This window comes from Aquarana catesbeiana, linkage group LG08 (assembly GCF_042186555.1).
Source record: "Aquarana catesbeiana isolate 2022-GZ linkage group LG08, ASM4218655v1, whole genome shotgun sequence".
Classification (NCBI taxonomy): Eukaryota; Metazoa; Chordata; class Amphibia; order Anura; family Ranidae; genus Aquarana; species Aquarana catesbeiana.
In genome coordinates, this window is record NC_133331.1 from 205,467,624 (window position 1) to 205,487,270 (window position 19,647).

Sequence of the window (19,647 nt, forward strand, 5' to 3'; positions counted from 1 at the left end):
TGCATGTGGATATGGATAGGGGGCTTAACTGGGGTCTTTTTTTTCATTTGTAAAACATTTTTTTTCTTTATATAAAATCTAATTTAATAAAGGAATGGGTGTTTGGCTGGGCAAAAGGAACACTCATGCCAGCTTTGTACTCTGGAGACTCCTTTGTAGAGGTAAACTGGGCAATCATATTATTGCAACCACAAGTGGAAAAGATGGAAAAGATTTTCACAAGAAGACATATATAGCCTGCTTTTTCCCATCTTTTATGAAAACCAGATAGCATCCCCTTCTATACAATACAAGTTTGTGTAAGGAAGTTTGTGATGAGAGGTGTGGCTGTTACTCAGGAGGTAAACATTTTTTAAACCATTCGCTAGCAAATATTAGACACAAGTGTAACATCTCTGCATGCTGGGAAATCATCTAACACCATTTTCTTTTCTTGGTTTCCCTGAAGGCACCAGTGAGGTAGTCCTGGCTGCACTGATATCCTCTTGGAAGGCAACATCATCAGTACCTTCAGGGAAACCAAGAAAAAAATGGTGTTAGATGATTTCCCAGCATGCAGAGATTTTACACTTGTGTCTAATATTTGCTAGCGAATGGTTTAAAAAATGTTTACTCCCAAGTTAAAAAGGCTGCTTCCTGCCCTCCAGTGCCAGTGCTCTGTGCTAGCATAGCTGAGTAACAGCCACACCTCTCTGTGATATCTCGCAAGATCTTGCAGTATTGTTGTGTGCATGACATCAGTATGGCTCATCTAAGGCCTCATGTACACTGCTGCTGGTAAACGGACGTTTAGGAGCAGTTGGGCATTTTTTTCAACTGCTCCTGAACTCTCCTCTGTGTTATTCTATCAGTACATGTACACAGGTTCGTTTATAGTCGTTTCTAGGCAGTTGCGTTTAGACGCTTTTTTGGGACCCAAAAAAATGCGTTCAGATGCTGTGTTTGGAGGCATTTCAAACAGCTGTTTTTAGATGCTGGTTTCTAGCTGTCAAGTTAAATCGTTTAGGAGAGGTTGAATAACGTCCCGTGTACATGAAGCCTTACACGTGCACTGTATGCCGTTACATGTATCTGTTTAAGAAAAAGCCTCTCGGTGGAAGGCTTTTGTTTATTTTTTAAAACAGATGACTCTAAAGTCATACAGCAGCGATGAGCTGCATGACGTCACCCATGCGCACTAAAACTATATTAGGAGCTGACCCTGGAAAGGATTTTCAAAATGGCCCCATGGGTGCAAGGGCAGCAGACGAGGAACCATGAAAAAGACAAAATGAAAAAGAGAGGCAACATGAAGGTGGGTAAGTGTACTTATTTATATTTCTTTCTTTTCTATATTGTAGGGGGTAGTCTTTAAAGATGTAATACCTTCACAATGCATATGTCTCACTCAAGCATTGTCTGAGTTTGGGAGAAATGTTGAGTTGTGCTTGGCAGATATGCAATCTATATACAAGAACAAAATGTCTATCATTTTTGGTCAGAGATACTGTATACTCATCAATGACCCTCCTAAATTCTAACATATATAATTCTGTAACAATGAAATTAGACATTTTTGTTCATACATTTATCAGAGGGAAGCCACAAATGAGTGAAGGCAGGCAGGTGTTGATGGTAATAAGGAGCTTGATGAAGGTCCCTCATATTTCAAAGGATTTCTGTTATTCATTACCTGATGAACAAAAACTCTTCCGGGCCCCACAACTGAGAATTATCTGGGAATGTTAATGAAGTGTTTGGAAATGTGCTCCTATAGCAGCTGCTCAGCTTGTGTACTAATGCATGACCTCAAAGCTCATTTTGAAGTGCTTGAACAGTGTCCTGTTTTTGAATCACCTAGCTCTTAAACCAGCTACAAATCCTCAAGATCTACTAGTGTTTATGCTCTAAGCCTAGCAATGCTACATAGTCATTTTAGTAACAGTCAACCTGGTTGTCTCATAGCAGCCAATCCAATTTCAGATGACATTACCTATCTGTATTTTTAAGTGCAAGCCTGAACTTGATTGGTTGCCATGAGGTGGCCCCTCATCAAATGATAAATTAGTTTGTCCAAGTAGAGGAATTTCAGTATGTGTGCCAATATGTGTAAAGTCCACTTGGAAGAAAGTGTCACAATTGTACACACACCATTTGCATGATATAAGAGCTCATTCAGATGTGTGGTGAGGAGGCAGTAAAAGAAGGTGGTTGAGCCATGGTTTTACGGTCCAGCTAAGCAAGGAAATGCAGATGCACATGGCATGGCAGCAATGCTTCGCTTTACAGTGCAAGAGGTTGGCCTATTCCGGGTTAAAACAGGCGGTGAGGGGGCAACATATCATCTCCTCACCACTTGTCAAACACCTCTGAAAAGCGACCCACCGCAGTCCACTTTTCAGATGAGCGGCAAGGGCTACTGCATGTGAGAACCAGCCCTAAGAGAATAAGGGTTAGGATTAGAAATAACAGTATTTGGGGGCTTCTGCAACCTTTATTCTACAGAACACTTAAAGTGGTTGAAAAGGCTCAAGGTTTTTTACCTTCATGCCTTCTATGACCCCAGCCCATAATACTTACCTGAGCCCAATCTTGATCCAGCGCTGTACACAAGAGCAGCAGCTCTCTTCCTCCTCATTGGTCGAGACAGCAGCTCTCGCTTCTGTCAATCAAGCCAGTGAGCCAATGAGAAGAGAGAGGGGGCAGGGCTGTCACGTACCTGGTCGGAGGCCGAAGTACTGAGAAGGCTCCCCTTGCTGCCAAGTGCAGTACACCCCTGAAGTTGGTACAGGAGGTGTTGTGCCCAAAGAAGCACAGGTTGCCAGGTGGGTACTGAAGAGCCATGATGTATACTGGAAGAGGCAGGATACACAGCTAGGCAGATGTCTTTCAGGAAACCTCAGTAGTACTTGGCAGCAGTGCACACAGGAGACAGTAGTGAAAGACAGGCCAGGAGTCAAACATGGTGGATCAATCAGAAGGAGCAGGCAGGTAGCAGGAACAGGAACTAGCCAAGGTCATACACAGGAAGGCAGGCAAGAAGTAAGCAAGTCGGCAATGCAAGCTGGGGTCATACACAGGAGGTCAAACAGCAGCAGGGTCGGTAGAGCAGGCCATGGGGTCAAGCCCAGGAGAGGAGATCAGACAGGTCAGGAGCAAGTCGGATCACAACAGAAAATCCAAGGGAATATGCACAGAGGCTTAGGAACACAGGAAGGCTGACGACAATCCAGCAATTTGCTGGAATCAGCAGCAGTCTTTTATAGGCCAGCAAGTGGCCACATCTGTCCCATTATGCATACGCCATTGAGCATGAGCGTTTGCTGATTCGCTCCGCCACACACCTGTGTGTGCCAATTCGCCATTCTTCTGCCAATGGGCATGGGAGCACGCCGGATGGGCCCATCTCTAGTATTGGCAGTATTGCCAGTTCTTCCACAGCCATTTTCCTGACAGGGGCCAAGCCATGCTCCATGTCTGAATGGACACACAGAGCAACAGCTTGGGAGCGAGCCTGCTCAGATGCCCCCATAGCAAGTTGCTTCCTATAGGGGCAGTCGGGAGGGGCCATGAGCGGAGACAGGGGACCCGAGCAGAGGAGGATCGGGGGTGATAATCACATGTTTGTTATTTTAAAGAAAAAAAACAGAACCTTTAATATTACTTTAATAATTCTTCAAATGTGCTGGATATATTCTAATAAAATCAATCTACATGGTAACTGGATACAGGAAGCTGAAGGGAATTATTTGCTCTTGAAATCAAAAGCACATGTCACGTACCTGGTGGGTAGAGCCTGGTTTATGAAGAGGAAGGCTTCTCTTGCACCTCTGACTCGGGGCCCCTGGTAGAGTATACAGGTGGTGCAGTAGTGCAGAGTCGCACAAGTGCCCGGTAGACGTGCTTTCTGTTGGGCTGCTGATCCAGTATTCCGCCAGATGGCAGTGGATCTCTTTGGGCAGGAGCAGGCTGGTACTTAGCCGAAGAGCAGATCCCAGAGGTATCTGGACAGGTGCTAACAACTTGGTAGCTCTGGAGGGGCTGGAACATAAGCAGAATCAGACAATCCAGGTCATACACAGAACAATCAGATCAAATACAGATGTGGAGGCAGGAGAATGGTCAAAGAACAAACCGGGGTAGATGCAAGTGGAAAACAGGAATAGTCAGGAACAAGCTGGGTCAATAATTCAAGAGCAGATGCAGGTAACAGGAAACAGGACAACCACAGAACGCTGACAGCACTGATCCTGGGCAGCTTAAATAGCTCATTTGCCTCCCTTATCTGTCACAGAACGCGCTGCATACATTCTCACATTTACATATGCGTTTGCACGTGCTAACGCGCCTCTTCTTCCAGGCATTCGGGGAACAGGGATTCTTCAGCGTCTATCATTCTGTCCTCTGACAGAGCCTTCCTGATAGCACATGTGCTAGGGACATAACTTCAAATCACAGTCCTCAAGTTTTGTTGGAGTCCCTCAGCTTGGACAGATTTAAGCTGATCATAGATTACAATTTTTTTTCGATCAGCCAACAGGCTGGCAGAAAAAAATAAAATAGATTTCTCCATCCACATAAGCAAGTTGGATGGAGGAATCCTTCCCATTGGCACAATGTATTTTGACAGTGGGACTCTTCCATCATCATAATACACTGATCAGTGGCTGCAGCCACTGATCGACAAATGTTTTCCAACATTCCTATGATGGATGCAGCACCAGACCCTGGCCTCCTTCACAAACTTGTGACAAATTGAGGGGTCAAACTCACACCCCTCTGTCACTGATACGAGATGATGGCACTCTCAGCCTCGCCCTGCACAAAGATTTTCCAGCTCATGGGACCACAATCTAAGGGCCAGGCAACTGAGGGCAATCGTCACACAGTTTAGTTAACTACGCAGTTAGCTCTTTACTCTGCCACAAGATATTTTTATCGTAAAATATCAAAACTTCACAATAATAGCGTTAACAATTATGACTTTAAATAAACATTTGTAAGGCACACTGTCACCACAGACAGGTATACCCAGTGATTTACCATATAGTAGCGCTCTTCAAAGAGATAAAACGGTGCATACAACATATTTTCATACAAAAGGTATAATAAATGAACAAAGAGACAATAATGCAACAGAAAAGAAAAGGAATTAGGGATGGAAATACTTAACAACATCCTGGTTCTGTGCGTTCAGCAGAGTCCAATCAATGAGCATAAGATGGATCATTGGCTCTCATAGATCTTGGCTGATATCCTTGTTTTGATGGTAAAAGGAGAGCTCTTTACTGCTGATACAGTCTCTCGTTTCTGGTCCATGAGGGGTGTGCTGAAAGAAATTATCTAACCAATCAAGAGTTCTGAGGGGTGACTAAAGGGATGTCACAAGTTTATGACCATGCAGCTGCCCAAGCTCCCACTGATATCGTTTTCTATACTGTAGGCAGGCATGTACTGGCCATTGGGACTACAGGGAGTTTCCCGGTGGGCCGATGGCTCAGTGGGCCGATTTCAGTGACAGTGGACCGCTGCCTCCCTCCAGTCCTCTGCCCCCCCCCCCCACAGTGCTCACCTCCTCTCCCTGGCTAGTTATGCACCGCGCCTGAATACAGACATGATGCTCAGGAGTCAACACTTAGAAGCTCATCATACGATCTGGAAGGAGGGCGGCCTCACTTTCCTGCCTAATCTTGTTCCATTGGGGGGGGGGGCGCCAAACTGATTCTTTGCCCCAGGTGAAATAATGTCTAGCTTCCCCACTGATACTGCCTATAAGAGAAATAATGTAGAACAGCTAATAGCTAGTGGGGGGGCTTGGGTGGCAAGCCGGCATGGGAGAGACCTGTCAAAGTGGGCCAGTCTGGGTGAAGTCCAGGGCCAAATTTTTGTCCCAGTCCAGCCCTGACTGTAGGTATTAATATTTTTAAATACATATAGGTAAGTCTGGTGATTTGTAAATTATTGAGCAGCATTAAATTATCTTTTGAAGGAATACAAATATAAATGGTATCTGATGGCTATTTCACCTAGGGGAGGTGAGGGGCCTAATTTGCTTCTGATGCCTCCTAGGACAGGTGTTTGGGCTTAAAATGTTGCTCATTAACTGATACAGGTAAATATGTCCTTATCCTGGCTGTACTGTTATCATCTCAGGAGTTATGAAATACACTGAAGTTTGGATTCTTTGCAAATAACATCCAGCCAGAAATGCGTATTTGGCCATTCCACCAGCTATACAACAGGTTATAAATCTGATTATTAGTTATGAGTATTAGTAAGGATGGATGTCTGTTAATCTTCTATTTACCCAAGCCTGAAAGTTTGAATATTTTACAATGGCAGTTAGACTGAGAAGTGTTTTCTGTTATACTCTGCTAATCAAGGCCGTAGGTATTTTTTTCCTGGGGGGGGGGGGGTTTTCAGGTCTTTCAAACTTAAAAGCATCATTTACACTTTTATGTTGGGGGAGGTACGGTAAAAACATGTGACAGCAGAGTGGGGCCATGAGGCTTTACAATGCAGCGCAGCAAAAATGATCCTCATTCAACTGAAGAGAACGCAATGCATGCAGTTGCGGTGCAGTAGCGTACTAATTAGTACTAATTAGTACAGCGAGCTCCTTATAAGCTCCCTAGGTTGAACTAAAAAAACTTACCGTGTGAGCCAGGCTTTAAATCTCATTCATATTCTAAATGCCCATGAAATGGCAAATATACCATGAATAGCTACAGCCAGGATCCCAGATGTTTCAATTTTTGTCAGCTGCTCAGCCTGTTCACCTGAGTGATGGGCTGAAAAGAGCCACTGCTGTTAACATGTATCTGTACATCCAATGGTCCCCATGTTTAAGCTGGCGGGAACCCGGGCTGGGGTAGTCTCTCCCATCACTACTACATTATCATAATTACCATAGGACTCCGTGGATGTGCGGCACCAGGGATTTTTTTTCTCTCTTCTCTCCAGTGACTACAGGAGCTGGGATGAGCTCCATCCCTTGCCGACACTCCTGCAGCACATTCGGTATCAACTACATTACTCCCCACATTGATTGAGCCTGAGCGACACACTAACAAACTGTGGGTCACAGTGGTTACCTGCTGTTAGGGACAAATTTCTGACCCTGGATGCAGAGAGATTTTATCCAAGGGCAAAAATGTATCCCTACCTGCAAGTAACCACTGGATGTGCAGATACATGTGGATACATGTTTACAACAGCAGACAGCCTTGGCTCTTTTCAGCCCATCATTCAGGTGTACAGGCTGAGCAGAGATTGGAACATCTGATCCTGGGTACAGGTACAGTATTTGCAGTATACTTGCTACACCATGGTCATGTAGGATATATGAATGAGACCCAAGACTGGATTTTAGCTAACCTTACTGTGCAAGTTGAGCAGGTGCAAGGGGCAACATATTGTGGTAGGCAGTAAACTTAGTGATTTATTTAAACCTTAAAAAACTGTGTTCTAAAAAAAATTTATGAAATGTTTTAAGAGATGAAAAAAAAAAATATTGGGCACTGCCTACCACAAGATGGTGCCCTTTGCACCTGGTCAATATGGTTGGCTTTTATTCAGTCTTAATGTGGTAAACCCAGCTTTTGAACTTGTACCTACAAGTAAGCCTATAATAACACTTACCTGTAGAAACAGTGAATATCTCCTAAAAATGTGGTGTTTAGGAGATATTCACATGGAAAGCATCCGGTGATGTCACCGGTGCATGCACTCTGACGGGACGGCATACCACTTGGTTAAACTTCTCCTGGGGAGGAGTGCAGTTCGTTCTGCACTTTTGTGACCCATTTTTAGCCGACAGCCAGCTATAGCCAGCTGTCAGTTGACATCGCTCAGCAGGTCCAGGCTTTGGAAAGATCCTAACTTTAAAGTCAGGATTCACCCAGATGCCAGGACCAGCAGCTCGCTCAGCCTCTCAGTAAGCCGCACAAACCCTGAGCCAGCCGCTCCTGCCCCCTCCACAGCCTGGCATTCCAGTGAGCTCGGGGGGGGGGCAGAGCCAGGGAGTGACAGTCACCACTCTTTGCTCGCTGAAGGCAGAGAATTGAGTGATCAGCGGTCGTTAATCACTCTGTTGTTGGTCTTAGAAGCAGATGGAGACAGATGCAACATTGGACGTAGGTCAGTGTGATTAAAAAAAAAAACCATCTCTTTTAAAGGAAAAAAAATCCCCCTCTCCCTCAAAGATTCTCACTGTAAAATATCTCCCTCCCTCAAATATCCCCCCCCAAAATTAAACCCCCCTGTCTCTAAACCAACCCACCAAAGCAAAAATATCTCCCTCAGTCAACACCCTCTCCCCCAGCAAAGATTCCTAATTATGAAGAAAATCTCCTTTCATTCAATCAAACTCCCTCCCAGAAGCAAATCCCTACCATTAACCACCTTCTGTAAACTTCTTTACAATAAACTCCCCCCTTCTCCAAAAGCAAACCCACCCCCCTTTCCTTAACCCCCCACCAAACGAAACTCCCCCAGGCTGGAATTCTCACTTTCTCCTTCCCAAAACAGAAAATTGATGCCTCCCCACTTACCAGACCTCAGATTCAGCAAGACACAGTAGTAGGAAAACTTCTGCATCCCCAGTCTCCCTTCGGCTGTGTCATATGATACCTCGAGGAGGAGTCTAGGAGTTCCCTCAACTGTGCACTGTCAATTGGCAACATCTGAGACCTCGCAGTAATTTCAAGCTTTTCAGGGGGACCCCTTATTAAACTGAGGGGATGGGGCACAATAGAAGGGCGGCTGTCTGCTGCACTCCGAAACTCTGATTGCTTCTACTGTGCTGATGCTGAGGGTAAACAGCAGGCACACTGTCTGGGCATTTTGCCAGGATGCTCTGGGGGGGTTTGAACACCCCTGACTCCCTCCCTTATCTACGCCCCTGCTGCTAATCCTATCAAAGTACTGTTCTGGAAGAGTGTTCTCGAATGCAACTAAAAGTTTGTTAATTGTATACACGGCTTGAATCTCGGCCAGTTCAACAGGAACCAGCCAAGATTCGAATCGTGTATGGGCAGGCTGAATGTACCAAGTTGATTGATCAATCAGCTTAGGTACAACAAGCATGCAGGGTTTTACCTGCGATTATCCGCCTATTATTATTATGTTTAGCCGCTTGCAATAATCACTGTCTTCTCACCCCGGGGACGGCTTCTCCTGCCCTCCCCCTGCCTCCCCACCGAAAGAAGACAATGGCCTGGCAGGAGAGATTCCCGCATCAACGCTGTCTGTGTTGAAGGGGGAATTGTGCAAATTTCTTTTCTGCAACCAGTTTTTGCAGAAAAGAAATTTGCTCCCTGTTTGGCTGGCCTTAATGTAGCCATGTCCTTAAAAGGGGGGGTCACTGCTGTTAAAAAAAGAAATGTCATGGCTGACTATGAATTTTGAACAACATGGCTGCCCTGTCTCACACCAGTTTGTGGGGTGCCCAGTTAGCATTATACTTATAATTCACATTCAACAGAAGTTCATGTAACAATTAACTTCTGTCAGACAGGAACTGCCATACATGGATCGAAGTTCAACCAGTCCCTGCTGAACCGGCCCAATTTCAATCCATCTATGGCCAGCTTTAGTGTTTATAGGTGAAAAAGATACATGTAGAAAAAAATCAACCAGCGCGGACCACAAACCTAACTAAGCAGCAGCTGTGATACTGAAGGTAAATTTATCAAATCCCATAAATTAGCATGAAGAAAAAGCAGTACAGCGCATAAATGATAATAAAAAACTAAAGTCCACAGTAAACAAATTGCAGGCAATATTCCAGTGAATCCTCCAGTGACTCAGGTAACATAAAGAAAACGTAAGGTGACTGTAGTGATACACTTGGACCTCCACCTTCGGTGACACCAGCTGCTCACCTCAATTGATGGACCCCTGAGTGAATCAGTCAGGTCAAAACAGCGGTTCCCTCACAGGGACAATACCATAGGAAGACAGCAGCAGCAGCAGCTTTCAATGTCAGCTTTCAATGACCAGCATATAGGCAGATATTCACATGTAAAAGAGGTAGGAAAGAATCTAGTGCTCTCTGTATGCAATTGTCCGGTTGACTTGAGGCGTCACATGACCTGACCCGTTCCTTCCTTCTGCGTCTTCCTCAGGGGGTCGACGTTGGAGGGTGCTGGTGTGTATCACAAGCCTCTTGCACCATCTTCGGCCTCACCTCTCCCGCCTTATCTCAGCAGTGCACTAATCAGCTCATCCCACTGCCACTCTGCTCTCTCCTCCTATCAGCATGCTCCTCGCACTGCAGCACACCTGATTGGCTCCCTGTGTTGCTTCTCCCTCCCGTTTAAAAGCACTGCTGTACAGTAAACTTTGTGGTGGCTTGTTGGGAGGTTGCCGAAGGTGGAGGTCCAAGTGCATCACTACAGTCACCTTACGTTTTCTTTATGTCACCTGAGTCACTGGAGGATTCACTGCAATATTGCCTGCAATTTGTTTACTTTGGACTTTAGTTTATTATTATCATTTATGCGCTGTACTGCTTTTTCTTCATGCGAAAAAGATACATGAACATATTACCCTGGAGAGTCAGCCATATGGAGAAATGGACTACCTTGGAGAAGATTTCACCTCTTGTCAATGGAATAGGAATAGAGGAAAAATCCTTTAATGGAGATACTAAGAAACAGCTAACAGAACATGTTCTCTACTGTGAAAAGTTTTATTTTCACTTCTTGTGTCTCAGGGAAGAAGAGAAGGTAAGTAGATGTATTTTCTTCCATATAACAGCTTTATCTAAATTTTCTATGTTGCTAATGGGGCAGTGAAACTTTTTTAGTATTTGTACAAGTTATTAATTCAACATCATAATCTGATTTACTGTCTCTTTAAATATTCATGTGTATGTATGTATGTATGTATGTATGTATAGGACATGAACTTTGATATCTAGATTTCCCTTATGCTGTTTTGCAGCCTCTAATTGTGGGCAGAGTTATTAAGAACTGTCTTTAAACTGAACACTAAAAGACAAACACAAGTGAAATACGATGTTTGTGAAAGTTGAAATGCAGAGAATGGTTGGGGTGATTAAAAAGGCCATAAAATATAATACGTTCATACCAATTTAATATTTAATGATCTTTTTTTGCCAAATCTGAGAAAAACAAATTTGTCATACCATTTCACTGCACTAAAACTGACTTCTTTTTTAGCAAAAGCTCGTTTTTTTTTTTGTTTGCTGAAATTGTTTTGCAGTTCTGTGCAGCTTTTGCAGCCAACTTTCTTTTTTAAGGGAGACTACAGTAAGTTTTATACATTTCTTTTTTACATATTTTATTTTATTTATTTAATTGTAGTCAGAAGTAAAATATAATAAATAAATAAAATGTTATTTTTGTACCTTTTTTTTAGTCAGTTAAATATCTAATCTCAAAAGCCAATAATTAAAACTTTAGGTTTCTTTTTATAGTAGCAAAAGGGTGTCAGTTTTCTTATTTGATTAAACAATTTTGTTGTTTACACTACTCAGTGACACTAATACTAATCTGACTCAGATGGAGGTTTCAGACAAACTGAGCCTCAGTGTAGGCTGCAACTGCTGTGTAGACCCAAGGTGCTCTAGGAATCCTTCATCATGTACTGAATGTTTATTTGTATACAAAAATTTCAAAAATAGAAAAAAAAGATATTAAACAACTGTTTATAAATATTTACACTTAAAAGTGCAACTAAACTAAAATTGCCCAAACACTAATATCATTTTTATTTAATACCTTGGTCATATACATTATTAGATATGCTCTAGAAAACAGCAATATAACAATGACTATGTGCTTAATGAAGTTATCCATGCATATTACTCAACTTGCTGACTTGCTAGATGCTTTTTTTTTTTTTTTTCTTGCGTGATAAATAGAATCTGTCATTTTGCTGATTTAGTGCAAAGTAACAGTTTCTCTTGAAAGAACAACTGCCACCTGCTGTGATTCAGCTTCTCCGTGCACCCCAACTGCTCCACTGCACTGTCCAAACCCTTAGAAAAGTGCTTAGTACTTCTAAGGCCTCATGCAAGCTGGGCATTCGCCCAGCTCTTCTGAACACCTTTCTCCGGGCAGAAGATAAACAGCGTTAACAACGAGCCTAAAGCCACATTTTACAAATCATTTAGGCACGTTCACACGCGCCAACCATTTGGGCATTATTTATTTTATTGACCAGAATATTCATTTATTCTGGCCATTGACATTAACAAATGCTCAAGTGCTAAACGCACCTAGCATTTAGGTGCGTTTACATGCATTTAGGCACGTCAAGTGTTTTTTCTTCCCAAACTCCCCTTATCTCTAAATGAAATTTTGGTGCGTCTAGATTTCTGCCCCTAAAAGCTTCTGCCTCTAAATGCCTATGTGTGCATGGATACAAAAGCTAACATAAAGGGGCATTTAGAGAAAAAAAAACATCAAATGCCTGTAAAAAGGCCATTTTTTATCTGCAGTGTGCATGAGGCCTAAGAATGGAGGAGCATGTGCATTCGCCCATATCTCTTAAAGGGGTTGTAAAGGTAAATTAAAAAAAAAAAAAAAATAACAAACATGTTATACTTACCTTCACTGTGCAGCTCGTTCTGCACAGAGTGGCCCCAAACCTGCTCTTCTGGGGTCCCTCGGCGGCTGTCTCAGCTCCTCCCCGCAATAACTAACCACCTTAATGCGAGCTCTCTCGCATGGTGGTTAGTTATTGCGGGCGCGCTCCCGTGATACAGCCGGCGGCTATAGCCGCTCGCTGTATCACTCGGCCCCGCCCCCGGCGCGCCGCGTCATTGGCTGTGATTGACAGCAGCGCAAGCCAATGGCTGCGCTGCTTTCAATCCATCCACTATAGCCAATCAGCGACCAGGCTGATCGGCTGAATGGAGGTCGGGAGCGAGCGGCCGAGTTTCGAGGTGTCAGGTAAGTAAAACGGGGGGGCTGGGGGCGGCGGTATTTTCAAAAGTTTTTTCACCTTAATGCATAGAATGCATTAAGGTGAAAAAATGTATACCTTTACAACCCCTTTAACTTAACCCTGAGCAACCAATCACCAGGCTTGACCACTGTCACATGTGAGTGAGGAGGACATTAACCCTCTCAAGCAATGGCTTCCTCCCACATGGAGCTTTCACAAGGTTTTAACTCTATGTTCCAATAGAGCAGTGGTCTCCAAACTGCAGCCCGGGGGCCAGATGCAGACCTTTGCTTGCTTTTATCCAGCCCTTGGGATCGTATAAAACCCCATAGATACCAACAAGGAGACATAATTCCCCCCACTGACACAGATGAAGGTACAATTCTTTCCAATGACACCAAAAATGGGAAACAATTCCTCCCAATGACACCAATGACACCAACAAGGGGCTCAATGACACCAATGACGGGACACAATTTCTCCCAATGACAACAATGATGGGATGCTATTTTTCCTAATGAAATTTAAGATGGGGCATTGTTTATTTCCACTGACATCGGGACCTTTTCTACTCCCAATGGCCACAGTCTGGCCACCCTTAAGTCTGAAGGACAGTAAACTGGCCCTTTATTTAGAAAGTTTGGTGACCCCTGCAATAGAGGAACAGAGAAGCAGCTAAACATGGGTAAGGTGGATATCAGTGAGTAGGGGGATTTACTTTCAAGAAACTCTGCCATTGCTCTCTAAATGCTCTAAAAACAGTGCCTTGAAAAAGTATTCATACCCTTGAAATTTTCCACATTTTGTCTTGTTACAACCAAAAACGTAAATGTATTTTATTGGGATGTTATGTGATAGACCAACACAAAGTGGCACGTAATAGTGAAGTGGAAGGAAAATTATAAATGGTTTTCAACATCTTTTACAAATAAATATGTGAAAAGTGTGGCATGCATTTGTATTCAGCTCCCTTTAATCTGATACCTCTAACTAAAATCTAGTGGAACCAATTGCTTTCAGAAGTCACCTAATTAGTAAATAGAATCTACCTGTGTGTAATTTAATCTCAGTATAAATACAGCTGTTCTGTGAAGCCCTCAGAGATTTGTTAGAGAACCTTAGAGAAAAAACAACATCATGAAGGCCAAGGAACACACCAGACAGATCAGGGATAAAGTTGTGGAGAAGTTTAAAGCAGGGTTAATTTATAAAAAAAAATCCCATCTCACGGAGCACTGTTGAATCCATCATCCAAAAATTGAAAGACTATTGCACAACTGAAAACCTACCAAAAGACATGGCCATCCACCTAAACTGACAGGCCGGGCAAGGAGAGCATTAATCAGAGAAGCAGCCAAGAGGCCCATAGTAACTCTGGAGGAGCTGCAGAGATGCACAGCTCCGGTGCGAGAATCTGTCCACAGGACAACTATTAGTCGTGCACTCCACAAATCTGGCCTTTATAGAAGAGTGGCAAGAAGAAAGCTATTGTTGAAAGAAACCCATAAGAAGTCCAGTTTGCAGTTTGCCATGTGGCTTGCCATGAGGAAGCCATGCGGGAGAGATAACAAACATGTGGAAGAAGGTGCTCTGTCAGATGAGACCAAAATTTACCTTTTTGGCCTAAAAGCAAAACACTATGTGTGGCGGAAAACTAACACTGCACATCACTCTGAACACACCACCCCCACCGTGAAACATGGTGGTGGCAGCATCATGTTGTGGGGATGCTTTTCTTCAGCAGGGACGGGTGGTCAGAGTTGATTGGAAGATGGATGGAGCCAAATACAGGGAAATCTTAGAAGAAAACCTGTTAAAGTCTGCAAAAGACTTGAGACTGGGATGGAGGTACATCTTCCAGCAGGACAACGGCCCTAAACATACAGCCAGAGCTACAATGGAATGATTTAGATGAAAGCATATTCATGTGTTAGAACAGCCCAGTCAAAGTCCAGACCTAAATCCAATTGAGAATCTGTGGCAAGACTTGAAAATTGCTGTTCACAGACTTTATCCATCCAATCTGACAGAACTTGAGCTATTTTGCAAAGGAGAATGGGCAAAAATGTCACTCTCCAGATGTGCAAAGCTGGTAGAGACATCCCCAAAAAGACTTGCAGCTGTAATTGCAGTGAAAGGTGGCTCTACAAAGTAGTGACTCAGGGGGGCTTAATACAAATGCAAGCCTCACTTTTCACATATTTATATGTAAAAACATTTAAAAATCATGTATCATCTTTCTTCCATTTCACAATTATGTGCCGCTTTGTGTTGGTCTATTACCTAAAATCCCAATAAAATACATTTTTGGTTGTAAAATAACAAAATGTGGAAAATTTCAAGGGTTTTGAATACCTTTTCAAGGCACTCTAGGTAAATATCAGTCTCTTCAGGGTGTTGTGTTTTCTGCCATAGCATACTTTAATTTTAGCTTTCAGAGGAGTACAAGAAAGTAGTGCCCAAGATCACAAGAAATGTGTATATGGCTTTAAAAAAAGAATCTATATGTACATCATGATTTTAGGGCGCACAGCTCTAGGCATCTAAAGCTTGTATTTTGTTCAAAAATTTTTGGTTAGTTTTCTAATTGCTAGTGGGATCAAACCACAGTGATGAGAAAATTTGAAGGAGCAGGATGGAACTTTTTTCTCATATGAACAAGTTCTTAACAGTGTATAAGGTCTTCATTTGGTAAAGTTAATTTGTTCCAAAATCAATTGTTAAAGGAAACTTTTTGTATGATATGTTTTGTGACATGGGGTAGTTAGCTCTCGTGGCATTTATACAGTGAGTTTACTCCAAGCCAGAAGTACATTTCAGGGCTTTTCCTACTCACTTTTATTTAAAGGAAAGCAAAAGTTTACAAATCAATATCATCCCACACAGGGGGTCTCACCATCAATACGACAAAACATTCAAGCCTCCTGCCTCTCTTTATCTGCAGCTCAGGCCTTGTGCCACGGTTCTCCAGACCATCTAGCACCTATCCCCAGTGCAAGTACACAAACGCGGTACCTCTTCCAGCTCTGTGCCTTTCCTCCACAGCTGCCAGCTGTTCTGTCTCTCATAGACTCTCTCTGGTTTGGGGCACCTCTGACCCCTGGATGAGACCCTGTTTCTCAGCTTCTTGGCCTGTCCTGTCCTTGACAGCATGATGCAGAAGTGCACCTATCGTCTCCCTTTACAATCACTGACCCCCCTTGGGAGGGTGGGGCACTGACCTCTAATCCTGTCTTTACTAATAGAACATCACACACCTGTGCTATTAGTGGGCCTGTTTTCTCCAAAACCTGGCCCAGACTGCCTTATCACCCAGTGGCATGGCCTTGCTGTGCCACAGTTTACAGATATGAATATGCATTCAGGTACCTTTGGTTGTGCTGTGTGTTATGCTTCTAAATTTGCATTCTGCATTTTACAGTGATTGCTAACTAACAGTCTTAGTGAATAAAAGGTGCAGTAATTCTGAGCAATCACTCAGAATCCATCTTGTACTGGTCCGACTTAAGCACAGTGAATTGTGATTGGATGCTATGGACCTAGGAATGAGAATTCTATACTGCACAGGGTACATAGTACATACCTAATGCATACAGCCTGAAGTTATGCCATCATTACATGCTTATAGACTCATATCCATGACCCTTTTTTAGTTGTAACCTTACTTATTTCCCTTTCTTAAATTATATATAAAGTGTGTGTGTGTGTGTGTGTGTGTGTGGGGGGGGGGTTGTATCCCTAATTGCTTGTTTGGAGTAGGAACAAATCTCTTGTCAATAAGAGGCATAAGATAGCTAGCAAGGGAACTAAGCAGAAGAACTAACAAGTCAATTCTAGCCATGCCCTTATGGTGACAAAGAGGTTAACCTATACATTCATGCACAGAGTGATCAATGAAAACACTTCCGATCATAGCCTGCCCATCTGTCCCTTTGCTATCCAATGCTGACTATACAACCATCCATCTTTACTCTTGTGTATTGACCAACTGGTCGCCTTATTGTTTTTTTCCCACAGGGGACTGTATCGGCCATCTTAACCAAGTGTACAAGGGATGAAGGATTTATTCCCATCAATAAAAACCTCTGGTAAGTGCTACCGAATTCAAGTGGAGCATTGCTATAACAAAGCCTCATCATTATTCAGTCTAAACTTAGCCATTAACATCCCTTCAAATTCGCTCTCTCCATAGCTGGAGGGGCTATGTTGTGCCCAGAGGCATTATCACTGTTAATAAACTTGTTTGCTTGTATTAATTAAAATGGCACTCTAGAGTTTCCCCCAATTTATTTTACACACATATTTTAGTTATTAAAAGGCATATTACATTTTTGCATAGCAATTTCACATTAAGTCCATTTACTGTCTCGTTGATTTATTAGGTTTCTTGCTTTATACAGCACTGTCATATTTTGCAGCATTTGCTGAAGATTATTTCAGTGGCTGAAGAGAAGTGCAAGAATACAACTCATTTGTATAATCTAATACAAATTTAAATATACTATAAGGTTTTAATACGTGCAATTTTGTGTTTTATATTAAAAACAGAAAGGCTGGTGCATTCCAGCTATTCAATAAAATATTAAACAGTTACAAAATGAACATGCATGTCCGTAACCTTCTATCCAATATAATTAAATTTAGATAGTCCCAACGATTAGTATCTCAAGTGTTTTTTTTTATATATTACAACTAGAGAATTAAAATAGATGTAAACCCTAACTGGATGACATTTAGTTTCCTAAAGCAATGCTTTTTCTTCACCTTTTTTTTTTTCATTCTTTGTTACATCTTAGTGTTGCTGTTCTTCTACTGCTATTTTCTGTCTACATATTTGCTCTTGATCTTTGGCTGTATGGCATTTCTAAAGTTGGGTTTCTTGATGTGACAACAGTTGACCATGCCTGTGCAATTTTGCCTGCACTGCCTCTTGCAGTCTCCGTCAGCTACCCATGTGACAGGGGAACAATGTAGCAGTGCAATTGGTAGATAGTGACAGAAGAACCTAATATAAGAAGTACCTGAACAAGGGCCTTCATGTTAGAATCTCCAGATATTTTTTTCAGTGGAAGCTGCAGGCTTAAAAAGATTAATATTACTATTGAAATTACAATAATATGTTAGAAATTATGAGATTTTAATATTTGGATATACACATTCTTTAAAGTCTTATAGTATACCAGCCATCATCAAGATAATGCTTCCATAAGTGCTACTGGATGCAAAGCTACGGCCAAGATTTCGAAAAAGGGTCACAGCTGGAAAACCCAGCAGCAATGGGCCTAGTACTGATTGCCACCTCTGCTGATTTCTTACTTATGTACCAAATAGACTCACCTACACTGCTTTGTAAACCAGATCAACAAGATCTGTGTAACTTTGTCAGCTCTTTTCAAGTTAGTTAAAAAGAAAGGTCTGGAGAAATATAGTTTACTTGTTACACTTTCACTTGTTTCCCTTTCTCTCAATTTTCATTCACAAATCTATCTCTGTATGAAGGATTTCTTATTCAAATGGGCCCATATCTTTTTCCTTCTCACCAGTCCCAAGTCTCCCACTTTATGATGGCCACGAACAGCCTTCTAAGAGCAAGCAATGTTTCCAACTTTGGGTGTACCTGGCTATTACAGGGCTATATCTAATATATATATTTTAGGGTGCACTGTTGAATGTCTCACGTTATTGAAGAGTGAATTATCAAATCTACCCCAGTATCCCAATCGTAGTGTCAGGCAAGGGTGGTCCCTGGCACTGGACAGAGACATTCAAGGACAGGCAGATATTTTCCCTGATATGTCACTCTCCAGTTGTCCTTAGTCATAGTCCTGCATAGTTATATTGTGCTTTTTCTTTCCATAAACAGGTAAACACACATATATTAACATTAACATTACTTTTTTTTTTTTGCATTATATGTCATTGGGAGAATATGTCTTGGGTTTTAAGAATAATGCACTGAGTTGGATTCACAGTCATTGAGTCCACCATAGTAAATATGGATGAAGAGGATGAAGAGAGGTTCCAAACAATAGAAAACATTTATTACATGCACTAGTTTGTTGCCTAATACCGTTTTTATACAGAACAATATTGTATATTTATGTCCTTGTACTAGCTGTAGCATAAGTCCTGCAAGGCATGTAGCAGCTACTTGGCAATAACTTACAGCGCTGTGCTTTAGTGATTGTAGATTCTCCAGGGAAATTGATCGCTTTTGACTCTGGTAACCCTATAATTATGAGCCAGTAAACAGTGTTCATTAGGTTAACAGCAGCAGGTATTTCTGTTAAACAGTGGAAATGATATAGTCAGCATAAACGAATAGCTTGAAAATGTATAGTATTCAATCCTGTACATTGATACTCTATACATTTTTGTAGACCTCTTAATCATAGCCAAGGGAAGAGGTGAGGAATGGCATTACTATCAGGCCACTTTTCAGGACAACCTGAAGAGCAGGTCCCAAGATGCCAATTAAGAAAGGCAATTTACACTCAGTCAGGGAGAGTTTATAAACGAAAGCACTCTCACCGGGCCAAAGACGGGTCTGGCCATAAAAAGTAATGGTCTGTCTGCCCAGTCCCCTTTCTCAGCTCTGAAAATGTGACACACTGAGGCCCTTATTTCATGTTGCAATGTTGTCAGACCTGATGTAACTATAGAATTTTTCAGAGAGGCGGGGACCCTGTCCCCAATTGGGAAGACACACAGAAATAATTAAAAAAATAACAAGAGTTTATAACTATTCCC

General features: G+C 42.3%; 1 protein-coding gene across 1 annotated transcript in view; it reads left to right on the plus strand.

Annotated features, from left to right (window-relative positions):
* Positions 1–19,647, plus strand: part of LOC141106724 (heparan-alpha-glucosaminide N-acetyltransferase-like) — a 645,511-nt gene that overhangs the window by 595,004 nt on the left and 30,860 nt on the right. The window contains exon 16 of the mRNA XM_073597659.1: positions 16,915–16,985. Coding sequence (XP_073453760.1) covers positions 16,915–16,985 — 71 coding nt within the window. The remainder of the gene's footprint in view (positions 1–16,914; positions 16,986–19,647) is intronic.